Below are 15,146 nucleotides of genomic sequence, written 5' to 3'. Positions count from 1 at the left end.
TGGCTCATCGCACCAATTCTCTAATTTATTATTAACTTACTCGGGGTATACACAACTCAATTAATCAATAATTCAGAATAAATTTATAAATTTTGTTTTGTTAACAATCACCTGAATAGGGGTTTGAATTTATTTTTGCCTTATTGTTAAGACGTATTAACATGTTTATTTCTTTTGTTAGGTACAATGTCATTTTTATTTATTTATGATGTTGAATTTTAATTTTTTTTTTTTCATTTTTTAAAGTGTCACTATTTATTTTCATTTTTATTGATCAAATGTAAGTTGGTCAACACTCAACCGTACCACGAGTTAATTATGTAATAATTGAATATTAAAAAATGAATTTAATACAATAATAATGATGAGATCGAAGTGATTTTTTGTAATTTTATTTTATTTGACCATTATAGTTGTTTGATTTGGTTAAAAAAATTAATATAAATGTTTGATTAATTAGCTTTTTTTAACAACTTATTGCTCCAAAATATTAAAATTCAAAAAGCTGCTCAATTTTTCAATAAACTTTTTGAGAAAATCATTTTGCATGTAATCAGCTAACAGCTAAATTACCAAACACTTTTCTACAATCAGTTAATATTATCAACTAGTCAAATTCATTTATTTAATCAGCTAACAGTATATACCAAACACCCTCATAATTTTGTTAATTATTATTATTATTATTATTATTATTATTATTGTTGTTGTTGTTGTTGTTGTTGTTGTTGTTGTTGTTATTATTATTATCAAAAGGATGGTATTTATGATATTGTATATATATATTTTTGAAATACTCATAATTGTTTACAAATTTTTTACACTGTAGTATCTATTTTATACTTTATCAATTTTATCATGTAACTATCAATTTAAAATAATAACAGAGCTGTTATCACATCATATGAAGCCGCAAACCAATAGGGTGTGGCGGAACCTCCTGTTCACGCTTTAAGCAACATGTCTAAACTTTGGACCATTTATTTTTCTATTTTGTAATATATTTTTGTCTTTTTATTTTTAATTTTCTTCAGATTCTGCTTCTGATCTTAAAATTGATGTCTTGGATTACTGAGACATAAAATGTCCCTTTCACATTGAAAGGGGACAAAAAACAAAAGGGTTGCCTATGCCTTGAATAGGCTGCTAATTTTATTGGAATAAGGTGTAGTATTTAGATCAATTGTTTGATTTGAGTTCACTTATTCAAATGCTTTTGTGATTTTATGGGCATTAGTACAACCTCAATAGTAATATTTTTTTTTAATAGTTTTTGAACGGTTAATTAGAAAAGAGAAGGGAAAGAGAAGAAGGAAAAATAAGAAAATAAAAATAAAAAACATGTCTGACAAAATAATAATAATAATAATAATAATAATAATAATAATACTTCGTAATAATAATAATAAAAAGAGCAGTTAACGTGCCAGCCAGCACGTGCGTGCACCCGGTTCGGCGCAATCAGAGCGGTTCACGCACGAAATTACATCTCTCTTCTCTACTTTCTCTCTCATGTGTGCCCTACCAAAAAAAAAAAAAAAAAAAAAAAAAACAATCTCTTGTAAGTGTTGCTATGATTTACTCAAAAATTTAGCAAAATTACTATTGTAGTTGCTCTTAGTAATAAAATGTAAAATATAAGTAATTTTTTTTGAAAATTATATGGTGCTATATTAAAAATAGGCCGAAATAATATCTGGTGGGAGTAAATCCCAATACATAGCAGCAGGTTGCTGATAAGCCGTAGTAGCTAAAGCATGAGCTAAATAATTATCTAATCTAGAAATTAAATGAAACGAACAAGACTGAAATAAAGATGCAGTCAGCCTGCAGCTGTCAATGGCATAGCCTAGGTATGTACGCAACGCAACGGTTGGTGTGGTAAGATAGCGATGTAGCATTAGACAATCCGTGTATATCTCGACAATTTGTTCTCCCCGATCCTTTAACCATGATAATGCCTCCTTGCATGCTAATGCCTCGGCCATAAGCGGCGAGGTACAATTCCGGAGTGGTCCGGCATGAGCCGAAACATAAGCTCCATTCGTGTCTACTAGAACAGCTCCACCCGCAGCTTGGCCTGTCTCTGGCAAGAATCTCGCATCGACATAACAAATTCTCTTGGGCGACCCATCGTGCTGCTCGACAGTGTGCGGCTCGGCGTGGTTCAGATCGGCATTTTCCTGCGCCAAAGGCGGCTCGGTCGGCAGTGGTGCAGCACGGGCTACGGGTGGTGGATGCGCCCGGGTCCACGACTCCTTGGCTGCAGCGGCTATCCTGAGTATGGTGATCGGTCGTGGTAACTTTGCTTCCCAAACCGCCATATTCCTTGCTCTCCATATATTGTAAAGAATTGCTGCTGCATATAATATTCCATCAGAGTCTAGAATATTTAAAAGCTCACCAAACCAAACATGAAAAATATTTGTGTCAATGTTGGGGATTGTAAGGTTGGATTGTTCCCAAGTGTTCTTAGCAAAATCACACAACACTAAGGCATGCATTGTGTGTTCTTGTAATATTCCACACATGGCACAATGTGGATCCACATCCACTCTCTTTATAAGTAGGTTGGTTGTGGTAGGCAAAATATCACTAATGGCTCTCCAGAGGAACATTTTCCATTTTGGAGGGATTTTGAGCTTCCAAAAGTTCAACCATTCTGCAAATGTCCCATTATTATTTTGATGATTTCCAACAATTCGCCTGTATCCATTCTTAACAGAGTACATTCCCCTCAGGTCTCCATGCCAGTACCAAGTGTCATCATAACCCGGGGATACAGGTATTTTCATAATATTCTCCACATCATTGGGTTGGAACAAATCTGTTAAAATTGAGGGATCCCATGTGCCCGTTTGTTGATCAATCAAACCTGCCACTCTGGCTTCCTGCAGCTGTGCTGACATTTCTGTTTGTACCATAGGGTCATGATCATCTTGTAACCAGGGGTGAGCCCATATGAGTGTAGACTCGCCATTACCAATTCTGCGCCTTACCCCACTGCAAACTATACTTTTTGCTGCCATAATACTTCGCCAACAGAAACTGAGATTATTTCCTATCTGTGCATCAAAAAAAGATCCTTTAGGAAAATATCGGGCTTTATACACACGAGCCACTATAGATTCAGGTTTAGTCAACATCCGCCATGCCTGTTTCCCCAGCATTGCTAGGTTAAACGCACGTAAATCTTTAAAACCTAATCCTCCATACTTCTTTGGGATACACAACTTATCCCAAGCCTTCCAATGTATTCGCCTGCCAGTTCCAGAATCCCACCAATATCGATTCATAGTTCTCTCTATCATGGTTGCAGTAGGCGCTGGGCGCTAGTCGGGCGCCCGGGCAGCGCCTAGCGCCTAAGCGGCCTAGTCGGCCCCTAGGCGGAATCTAGGCGGCGCTAGGCGGTCGCGAAAAAAACAGTAGCAGACTTGCAATTTGACAATTTTAATGAGGCTGTTTTCAACATTCAATCAAATAACACATCCATATAAATGACATAATGACAATTCATAAGTCATAACATCAAAAGAATATTAAAAAAAAGAACTCAAATGAAATACCCAAATACTTCAATCATCCAAAGATTGAAAGTATTAAACTAGTCTACGAGTGTATATATGTCATATTATATGTATATGTCATATAAATGGAAAAAATTAGCAAGGTCGAGTCGGTCGGATTAACTCGACTAACTCGACAGAAATTGACGAGTTAACTCGGCGTAATCGGACGAGTTAGGCGCTAGGCGGCTGAATTAGGCGCTAGGCGAGCGCCTAGGCGGCCGGTCTCCTAGGCGGGAGCCTAGGGCGGAAATCGCCGATTACTCGGTGCCTAGGCGGGATTTTTACAACCCTGCTCTCTATTGCCGTACACACAGATATAGGCAGCAAAAAAACACTCATCAAAAACGTAGGCATAGATTGTGCTACTGTTTTCAACAGTATTTCCTTCCCTGCCTGAGTCAGCAGCCTCTTGTTCCATGATCCAATCCTTTGGCGGATTTTGTCCTCAATATATGCAAAAAATGCTTTCTTGTGCCTTCCAACAAAAGAGGGGAGTCCCAAATATTTACCAAAATTCGGGGCCTGTGTCACTCCCAGAATCTCAGCCACATTTTCCCTATCAGTCATACTTGTGTTCTTACTATAACATATACTTGACTTATGATAGTTTACTGCCTGCCCTGACAGATCCTCATACACAGATAGGCATCTTTTGATTTCACTTGCTTCCTCCACATTAGCTTTAAAGAATAAGAGGCTGTCATCTGCAAAGAATAAGTGTGAAATTGGGGGAGCACCTCTGGCTACCCTGCATCCATGTAATGACCCCACAGTATGTGCCTGCTGTAATAATAGGGATAGACCTTCTGCGCAAATAATGAATAGATATGGGGACAAAGGATCCCCTTGCCTCAAACCACGTGTTGGCACAATAGGATCACATCTTGAGCCATTTACCAGAATATTGTAAGAAACTGAGGTTACACACTTCATAATTAATTCCACCCAACCACCATGAAACCCCATAGCCAGCATCATCTTTCTAAGGAAAGACCATTCCACACGATCATATGCCTTTGCCATATCCAGCTTAAGAGCACTCCATCCCCCCACTCCACACTGCTTCTTATTCAAAAAATGCCCTACCTCCGCAGCCAGTAGGATATTATCCCTTATCAATCTATCTGGGATGAAGGCACTTTGTGACTCAGAGATTATTTCTTCCATCAATGGTTTCATTCTGTTAGATAACATTTTTGCCAAGATTCTGTAGATCACATTACTGAGAGCTATAGGGCGCAGGTCTGTCACTAATTCAGGGGTGTTCTTCTTAGGGATCAAAACAATATCAGTATCAGTCAACCCAGACGGGAAATCACATGATTCAACACAATTCACAATAAAACTCGCCACATCCCCCCCAACCACATCCCAAAACTGCTGATAAAAACATGGGTTCATTCCATCCGGGCCTGGTGCCTTATCTGGGAACATTGCAAATAGTGCATCCTTAACCTCCTCCAACTCAAAGGGTCGTAACAACGACTCGTTCTGTGCCTGAGTGACACGCGGATTTACCCCCTCAAAGAAATCCTCTCCAGATCCCGGTGCTCCAGAGGAGAAAATATGGTTATAATATTGCAAGATAACATTTTTCATAGGCTCCCCCTCCACCCACTCCCCATCATCATTCATTAGTCTAGAAATAGTATTCTTCTTTTTTCGGTGAGAGGCATACCTGTGAAAAAATTTCGTATTAGCATCCGCTTCCTTGAGCCAGTGTTGCTTGGCTCTCTGTCTCCAGTAGGCATCCTCCTGGGCTTCAGTGCAACTCAGCTGTTGTTCTAGGCGTTGGAACTCAGCTAGCGAGGCCGGGTCAGTACGCCCTCTTAGTCGCTGCTGCTCTCTTGTCAGCTCTTTAATTCGTTTCCCGTACTTGTGATACCGGTCTCCACCCCATCGTGTTAACCGGTCCCCACAATACTGAATACAGCTCTGTAAGCCCTGCCCCCTTCCCTCCTGCCAGGACTGCTCAACCACCTTCCTACACCCCTCATCATGCAACCATGCCATCTCAAACCGGAAACCCCTCCTACTAGGTCCACTCCTCCCTAAGGACTCATGGATTCCCAGAAAGAGGGCCGAATGATCTGATTTCCGAGTCTTCAAATTCATCACCCTGGCTCCAGTTACCATGCTACGCCACTCATTCGTTACCAGGACTTTATCAAGCCTCTCCTCCATCCAATTCTCCGTCCCCTTCCCCTTTTCCCATGTATACGGATATCCATGCATAGGCATCTGGGCGAACCCACAGTCGTCTAGAGCTTCCCCAAAACCGCGTAGGAGGCTATTCGGATGTGGATTCCCCCCTCTCTTCTCATGCTGATATAACAAATCATTAAGATCTCCAACAACCACCCACGGGAGGTCAGATCTGGCGGATAAAGTTCTCAAGAGATCCCATGACTCAGAGCGTCTCGTTCGTTCTGAAAAACCATAATACCCCGTCATTCGCCATTCTGGATATCCAGTGATAGTTACCTCAACATCCACATAATTCGTTGAATAACTTAACAGTCGTGCCGTACTATTCCTCCTCCACAATAACGCTATACCACCGCTTAACCCATCACTATCAACATAAAACATGCCTTCGTAACCGATCTTGACACGAAGCCGTTCCGCGTGATCACGCGCCACCTTAGTCTCCATCAGAAATACAAAGTCGGGTTGCTTACGGGACACCATGTCCACAATCTCCCGAACTGTCCGTGGATTACCCAAGCCACGGCAGTTCCAACTGAGGGTACTCATTGATCCGGGCGGGTCTGGAAACCAGATCCCGCCTGCTGCAAGTTTTTTGACAATTCGGCCATAACAACATCCCCTTCAACACCCATCCTTCCTTCATCACTGATCTCTTCCCGGCGCCGCTTGGCAACCGCCACCACCTCCGCCTCCACGGCCTCAGTGGCCCGATTCCCACTGCCCGGAGGCCGCCCTTCGGACACGGCCGGAACTTGCGGCTTCCGCATGTTTGCTTGGCGTCCGATTGGCAACAACCAACTCCCGCCTACCGGCCTGGGGCCACGATTCCCCCCCGCCCGCAATTCCGGGCCATACAAGTACTCATCGACCGGCATCCTCGAATCCCTCGCCCCCCGACAAAACTGATACGAATATCCGAGTAACCCACAAAAGTAACAATATGTATGTAACCGTTCATACTTGAACGTGACCCAGCAATTCGTTTTGTCCCGTTTAATGAAGTTCATTCGTCTCTTCAAGGGTTTATCAACTGGCAACGAAACCCTAATACGGTGGAAAACCTTCCATGGCGCATTGTCATAACGATCATCACTCTTGACAAAGGTGCCCATAAAATTTCCAATCTGCTCCAGAATCCGGCTAGATGAGTATCCCTTTGGGTGCCCATGCAATTGAACCCACAAATCAACCGTATCCAAAACTACGTCCACCGGCATGACTCCGTCCGGAACCTGCTTACACACTAGCGTGCTATTATCAAAAGACCAGGGACCCTCATTCAGTACTCGTTCCATGTCAGTTACATGGTGGAAAACGAACAGGAAACGACCAGGTTCTATTTCCGTAGCCTCGACCCCGCTCACCGGTTGCCATACCAAAGCCAAGACTTGGCTCATAAATTCCAACCTGACTAACTTCCGTGTCAAGAATCTCCCCACAACACACCAACACTCCTCTTCGACGTCGGAAGGCTCGTCGCCGTCCGTCCCTTCCACCGGCCTGAACGCCGTTGCTTCCTCCTCCAACACGATATCCGCCCATCTTGCGGTAAGTCCTGCGACTTCTGGTTCCACCGTAGACGACGCCATCCCGCCTCACGCCGGCTGCTGCGCTGCACAAATCGGTAATCACCGTAGGAAACCGTCGATGGATCGACAAAAAACCTAGAGAAACCCTAGGTAGAGAGCATACTGAAGTCAATAAGTCTGTTAAAATATAAGTAATTAATATTAGATTTATGTAAAAGTAAAATAAAAAATTACAAATAATTTTAATTTTCACGTAAAAAGATTTTGATAAATCAATTATAAGTTCTCTTAAAGTTATTTGCCTCACTATGATAGATTGCTTGTTGCCAAAAAAAAAAAAAAAAAAAAAAAAAAAAAAAAAAACAATTATTGTGTTTTTTTACCATCTTTCTCTTTTCTAAGACAACTTAGCTAGAGAAGTAGTCAAGTGTGGTCCATTTTGATTTTTTCAATATATCTCTCTTTTTTATGCCTCCTTCCTCCATTTTCTATGCTTGCACCAAACATAGTTGAAAACTAGTCTAATATAGAGATGAAGCACCTCAAATCTTTTAGCCTTGGTCCACCTAAGATTGTTATGTGAACGAAATCAATATAATCGGCAAATTATACTGTGGACTGTGGTTCAGGTATCAAATATGTACTGAAGTTTTATTTCAACAGAATTATAGTATCATTTTGATATAACTACAGTTTCGATAGACAACATATACTCAAATATGTGAAATTGTTATTCAGTTTCATTTCAACACAACTACAGTTTCATTTCAATTCAATTGCAGTTTCATTTGATAATATAATAAAAATAATACGTGAGACAGTGTCAGTTTAGATACATTATAGTGTTTGTCGTTTTAGATCATAATCCATAAAGCTTTATGGACCGTGGTTCACAGTATAATTGCTGTATATAATCTTGCCCACCCTGAACTCCCGCCGTTTCAATCTCTTTAATCATGAGATATGTTTTGAGTTTAATAGCAACAAATTTAGTTTCTTTGAATTTGATTGATTGAATCTTCTTTAAAATCATACATAGAAATTAAATTTGAAACGACTATTCCTTACTTAGTTAATAAGCCAAAAACAATAATTTTCAAGGAAAAAAAAAGTTTAATTTGAAAATCGAGATTTAAAATAAGAAAATAATGACCTGAACAACAATGGTATGTAGAAAGGAAACTCGATCTCATCCCGTGAACCTACAATATATTATTATTTTTATCTTAGGAGAACTTAAATAGTGAGATTATAATTGTGATTTATGAGATTAATTTCGAATCCTAATTAGATTATGTATTATGTAACATTGAGGTTTTCTTTTAAATATTAATAGTGAAATGAGTGATTTATAATGTAATTTCTATTTGAACTATGTTTTTCTTCTAAATTTTTTATTGTGTTTTAATGAATTTTTTTTTTATCCCCTGTCAACAATATTTATGGCTCGGCCTCTAAATGTTTTCTTTTTTTTTTCGCCCCTACTGAAGAAAATTTCTGGATCCGCCCCTGCATAAATAATGCACCACAAAGTATATTTAGACAATGCACAATTATGTGTGGTGCGGTGTAGTGCATTTTTTTGGCGTATGGTGCTGTGTAGTGCATTGTTTTTGCGTGTAGTGCATTGGTGCATTTCATTATGATGCATTTTCGAACACTTTATGGTGCAATTTTAATCAAGTAATATAAGTCAAATGTAGAATAAGTATATATATATATATATATATATATATATATATATATATATATATATATATATATATATAGAGGTTTATGTGCATTTAAGTGTTTCCCGTGCGGTTGTGCGGGTGATTAATGTGCGCGAGTTTTGTATTTAATGTGCGTGAGTCTTGTGCTTAATTTGTGTGAGATTTGTGCTTAATGTGCGTGAGTTTTGTACTTAATGTGCGTGAGTCTTGTGCGTAATGTGCGTGAGTTTTGTACTTAATGTGCGTAAGTGCATGTGTACTTAATGTGAGTTATTGAAACTTTAAAGTGCATGAGTTTTATGCTTAATGTGCGTGAGTCGTGTGCTTAAGGTGCGTGAGTTTTGTACTTAATGTGCGTGAATGTGTACTTAATGTAAATTGTTTTTAAAACTTAAGGTGCGTGTGTTTTTGTGCTTAACATGTGTGAGACTTGTACTTAACATGTGTGAGGCTTGTGCTCAACATGCGTGAGGTTGTGTTCTGAATGTGTTTTGTTTGTGTGCTTAAGTGCGTGTGTTGTGTACTTTAAGTGCATCAGATTAATTTTTAACGTGCGTCCACTTAACATGTGTGAGGCTTGTGCTCAACATGCGTGAGGTTGTGTTCTGAATGTGTTTTGTTTGTGTGCTTAATGTGCGTGTGTTGTGTACTTTAAGTGCATCAGATTAATTTTTAACGTGCGTCCACCCGCACAACCTCACGGGAAGCCTCAAATGCACCTGATTCCTTCCCTATATATATATATATATATATATATATATATATATATATATATATATATATATATATATATATATATATATATATACACACACACACACACCACAAAATGACCACTATGAATTTTGCTAATATTTGCCATCATTTCTCTCTTCTCCATGCTCAACTTTTCAAACAAGTCCATATTATAACATATTGATGTTGATTAAGTCGCCTATGTCGACCAAGGCTTCATGTGTTCACATTTTAGTACTTTGACTAGATTACTTTGAGATTGTCAAGATTGAAGTCCAATAATTTAATTTCCTCCTAACTTTTTTGTTTAATTAATTAATTTATTTTATTTTCTACAGGCTTTGCTGTACTGAACTATCTAATATACATCAAGTTGTAATCAATAGGTCAATACACGACTATAATCAATTAAAATGGTAGATATAACTAATCAAAATTGAACCGATCAATTTTTGATAACTGGATGTGTATGTTATTGAAAATTTTAATTTGGATTGTGGGATAGATGACCTAATTCTGTAACATATAATCGATAACAGACCAAAAGACATTACCTAAATTTTTAGTCAATTTAGTTATCAAATACATTAGTTATTTAAAAAAAAAATTAATGAATTTAATTTACTTTTAATCATTGAGTATTTGTGATTTTATCACATTTACTCATATTCTTTTAATTTTGTTCTATTACGTTATTAGTTTTCATTTGCTTCGAGTAATTATTCCTCCACTTAAATTTCTATCATTTCACCATTTAATAAAAGAGATGATGAGAAATTATACATGGGAGCAAGATGTTTGAATGATGAAATTATATATTAGTCAATTCTTGTTAAAATTAAAGTGAAATGATAAAAAAAAATTAAATGGATTACAAACAAATAAAAGTTAATGATATAATTAATGGAACAAAATTAAAAGAGTATAATTATGGGAACGTTATGCTGTGAAATCGTGTGCACCATGCAAGGTGCACACGGTTCCAATTCATAATTTCAATCCTATAATTCATAATTTATATACTGTAAATTCATAAAATCTATACTGTAGATTCATAATTTTTAAATCGTAAATTCATAATTTAAATACAGTAGAATCATAATTTCTATAAAGTAGATTCATAATTTCTATACTGCAGATTCATAATATCTGTACTGTAAATTCATAATTTCTAAACTGTATAGTTATCAAATTATGAGCATATAGTTCTGTGATTTGTGAATACAGAGTTCAACAATTGAGAATATAAACATTGAAAATTATGAACATAGAGTTCTGTAATTGTGAATATAGAATTCAATAATTATGAATATGAAGTTCAAAAATTATGAATATATAGCTTTATAATTATGAACATATAGTTCAGTAATTATGAACATAGAACAGATGGTGCACACGGTTACACAGCATAATTTGCCACAATTATGGGGTAATGTTACAAACGATTAAAAGTGAAATTAGCTCAAAAATTTTTTGTTGTGCTTTTTGGCAAATTATTGTGCAGACCACGCGGTCTAAAACGACGTCATTTTGATGTTAAAAAAATTCTTATTCGCGCGTGTGTTAGAATAATGAACATTTTGGGATAAGATAATGTATCTTATGAGTTAGAATAATGAACATTTTGGAATAAGATAATGTATTTTATGAGTTAGAATAATGTACCTTATGTGTCAGAATAATACACTTTATATGTATTGGAATAATAAAATTTATGGGGTATTACGTTTCATACTTTTATTGGAGTATTGGGCGGCAAATTTAAATATTGCATCATAGAAAAGTAAAACAAAAAAATGCAAAAAGAAGCTAATCATTATTGATACAACAACGTTGTGCAGAGACTGACTAACCAGGAAATTAATGGCTTTGGTGTACCAACTTTTCACACTGCCTTAAGTGTGAGGGACCATATATTACCCCAAACTTGTAAGTCTAACCTTACCTAAAATTAGAGTCACTGCCTCCCCAAATTCATGAATTTAGGTACCCAAATGTCTTCAAGATTTAATGCACATATGATAGATTATATTCATTTCATGCATGCAATGTACATCACGCCTTTCGTATCTTAGATAGATAATGCTACACGCCAAAAATTAACTCAGAATATAATGAAAAAAAAAAAGATGAGATATTAATCTTATACTCTTCTATATATTGCCTCATTTTATTTAATATCTCATCTTTTCTTTTCATTATATTCTATTTTAAGATAATGTTAATTTTCAATTTATATCTCAATAACTTTTTTTTAATCATATTTAAATGACTCAAACTCTTCCCATGTGAACCAATGCCTTTTCATTTACATTTACTTATTTTTTTCAATTTATCTAATACATACTTGTTATAGTTTAGACTGATTTGACATTATGTGCTAGCTATATATATATATATATATATATATATATATATATATATATATATATATATATATATATATATATATATATATTTGGATCCCATGAAAACACATCCAGGAGAAAATTAAGAACAAATCATAGTCTTACATCTGTAAAAATTCGATGGTTCTGATCAGATTTTTAAAAATGTGGTGGCATTTTCATAATTATCATCATCTTCATTATGTAAACTTGGACACTTAAATATGCAATCTTTAACAACTAAATATGCAAACCTGATAAATTCTATAAAACCAATGAAAAAGTTAAATTTTAAATATAAACCGTAAGTGCTAGATGCTAAGCACTAAAAAATTAACCACTAAACCAAATAAAACCAAAAACGCAGTCATAAACTCTATATTTGAAACCCCAAGTGCAATATACTTTCGCATTTTTGCAAGTGCAATCTTTTAATACTAAATGTACAAAATGTTAGTATTAAATGTGCAAATCTAAAAAATTCTGAAAATTGCATATTTTAGTGTTCAAAAGATGTCAGAAGTAATAAAATTTAATTAAATGACATTTAGTAGGAAAGAATTAATCAGTTTCCTAAATTATTTTTAAACATTATATAGTAGGAAATGACATTATATATTATATAGTTATGTTGTATTGTAGGTTCCTTTGAGAAAGATGCATATTACAATATTTTAAGTAATTTTACACACCCCTCCTATCTTTCCCTTATAATGTGGGAAATATTCTAATTCGACAACTAAATTCTTTTTTAATAGTGTTATAAAAATCGGTCTAGACGCCCACCTAGCTCTTAATTCGACCGAGTTAGTCGAATTAATCCGGTCAGCTCGGCCTTGCTAATTTTTAGTCTATATATATATATATATATATATATATATATATATATATATATATATATATATATATATATATATTGGTAGGGAATGTCCCGACCAACATAAGCTCCACCACGACCGACTTTGCCTTTGTCTTTTTCTTCTAATCTTTGCAGGTAGCAGGTCGGGCTTTTTCATGAAGACCCCGGTCGGGAACGGCCGGAAGTTGCCCGAACGCTGGTGTCGATCACCGAGCGGTAGCCCTTTGACGAGAGAGCTGGCGAAAGGACGCGTGGCGGCTCTTCATGATGACAGACAGGGCACCCGGGAGGGTGACACGTGGTGGCTACGTGGAAGACATGCCGAACGGCTGGAATCCTGTCCCCGGCATAGCGGCTATAAATACCCGCAGTAGCTACAGTGTAGGGGACTTTTGGACGATCGATAGGTTGTTGTTAGAGAATCCCGACCGCAGTCAGTCGGTACTCAGAGCAACCGAGTAGATTGTACTTAGGGCCTCTATTGTGATCAATAAAGTCATTTACTTGCTTTAATTGGTCTCGTGTTATTACATATTGCTTACGTGTAATTAGCAGTATCATTTTGGCGCCGTCTGTGGGGACCCGTGCAAGAGACCAACGTCTTGACGAGCACCCAATCTCTATATCGACATGTATCCGTGGGCACACAACAACTTTGCCGACGACCAGGCGGATGCGGCGAGCTCCTCTGACCACTATGCTACCCAACAGCAGGGTCAGACGATGGACCTCAACCTCAACCTCTCACCACCGCATCCGTCAAATGCATACCCGGCCACCCAGCAGCCGGTGAATTACATACAACCGGGGTACCCAACACCCAGTCTGCCATACCAGCAGCAGCCGATGATGTATCCCGCCCAGTATCCGTACCCGGTCCCACCTCCGCCGTATGGGTATTGGCCAGGCCAACCGATGTGCTACACTTCCCCGGTTGGTTATCCACCATATACGCCTGCTTATACAGCTCCAGCCGCCGCCCCTCCAGTACAACCGACCGCACAGGTAGAGCCGCAGCGTCAGTCCGCATCCCGGGCTCGACGCTCGGCTCATTCGCGGTTGGGGTCGGGGGGTGCTGATGCGATGGAGGCACCAGCTCAGGCCGTTCAAGCGGAGGACCCCGAAGAAGTTGCCCGAGCGGTAGCTTTTGATCGTCTTCGACCGGAGATGCGCCAGCGTTTGGGACCCCAAGACCCGAACCGCGGGCAAGGAGACGTACAGATGCAGGAGGCTTCATTTGGGTATAGCGGGTCGAGATCTCATCGACGGCGACGCGCTCGGGATACAGCCCAGGCCGCTCAAGCCGCCGAGCTCAACGAAACCCGAGGCTTACTCTATAACCTCCAGGCGGAAGTTGCACAGCTCAGGAATGCGTACCCTGCAACACCCCCGCTCAACCAATCGACCCTGCACCAGACGCCTTTCACAGCAGCGGTAATGGCCCAGCCTTACCCGCTTGACTTAAAGGTCTCTGGGGAGAAGAGTTACGACGGACGGGCAGATCCTGAGGCCCACGTGAATGATTTTTTCAGCAACATGATGCTGAAGGGCGTTTCGGACGCCGTGATGTGCAGGGCCTTCTACTCGACCCTCACCGGTCGGGCGGCAGAGTGGTTCCGTACCCTGCAACCGGGGTCGATCGATAAATTTGAGACCCTGGCGATCAAATTTGTGAGGAAGTTCATCACTTCCAAAGTGGTGAGGAAGTCCTACATGTATCTCGAGAAGGCCAAGCAATTAGAAGGGGAAAGCTTGACCGATTTCCTCATCAAATGGAAAGCAGCGGTCGGGGAGGTCGAGCCTATGGACGATGCGACCGCCACCCACATGCTTCACATATCTCTCCGGGCGGGACATTTGTATTAGGACTTCATCCTACACCCCCCGACCAGTTACGAGGAGGCCCTTCGGAGGGTCACAGACTATGCCAACGCCGGCGAGGCGAATGCCGTAAAGCGCCTGCAGGAGGTCGGCTCTTCGTCCCGTAAACCGGCCGGCCGGGCGGAGCATCGGTCGGGAGATGACAATCCCCGATCCCGCACCAGGCCTGGCGAGTTTACGGCCTTGAACCGATCCGCAGCGGAGGCCATGCAATACGCCCAGTCCTGCAATCTCATCAAACTCCCCCATCCCGATCGATACGG

At 39.1% G+C, this 15,146-nt stretch overlaps 1 protein-coding gene across 1 annotated transcript; it reads right to left on the bottom strand.

The window, feature by feature from the left end:
* Positions 1-1,774: 1,774 nt before the first annotated feature.
* On the bottom strand, positions 1,775-6,224 carry LOC109151173. Its single transcript, XM_019299091.1, has 3 exons — positions 3,916-6,224; positions 1,862-3,261; positions 1,775-1,779 (listed from the first exon to the last, which is right to left on the bottom strand). The coding sequence occupies exons 1-3, from the start codon at positions 6,222-6,224 to the stop codon at positions 1,775-1,777; spliced, it is 3,714 nt and encodes a 1,237-aa protein (XP_019154636.1).
* Between the last annotated feature and the right edge of the window lie 8,922 nt (positions 6,225-15,146).

Source organism: Ipomoea nil, unplaced genomic scaffold, assembly GCF_001879475.1.
Source record: "Ipomoea nil cultivar Tokyo-kokei standard unplaced genomic scaffold, Asagao_1.1 scaffold2283, whole genome shotgun sequence".
NCBI lineage: Eukaryota > Viridiplantae > Streptophyta > Magnoliopsida > Solanales > Convolvulaceae > Ipomoea > Ipomoea nil.
This window is presented reverse-complemented; position numbering and strand designations above follow the sequence as displayed.

Bases quoted from the DNA above. Each gene is read 5' to 3' on its own strand.
- LOC109151173 (XM_019299091.1), bottom strand. From the start codon at position 6,224: ATGGAGACTAAGGTGGCGCGTGATCACGCGGAACGGCTTCGTGTCAAG. The intron at 3,262-3,915 runs GTTTTTGATGAG...TGGAACTGGCAG, and splicing joins GTAGCACAATCTATGCCTAC to GCGAATACATTGGAAGGCTT.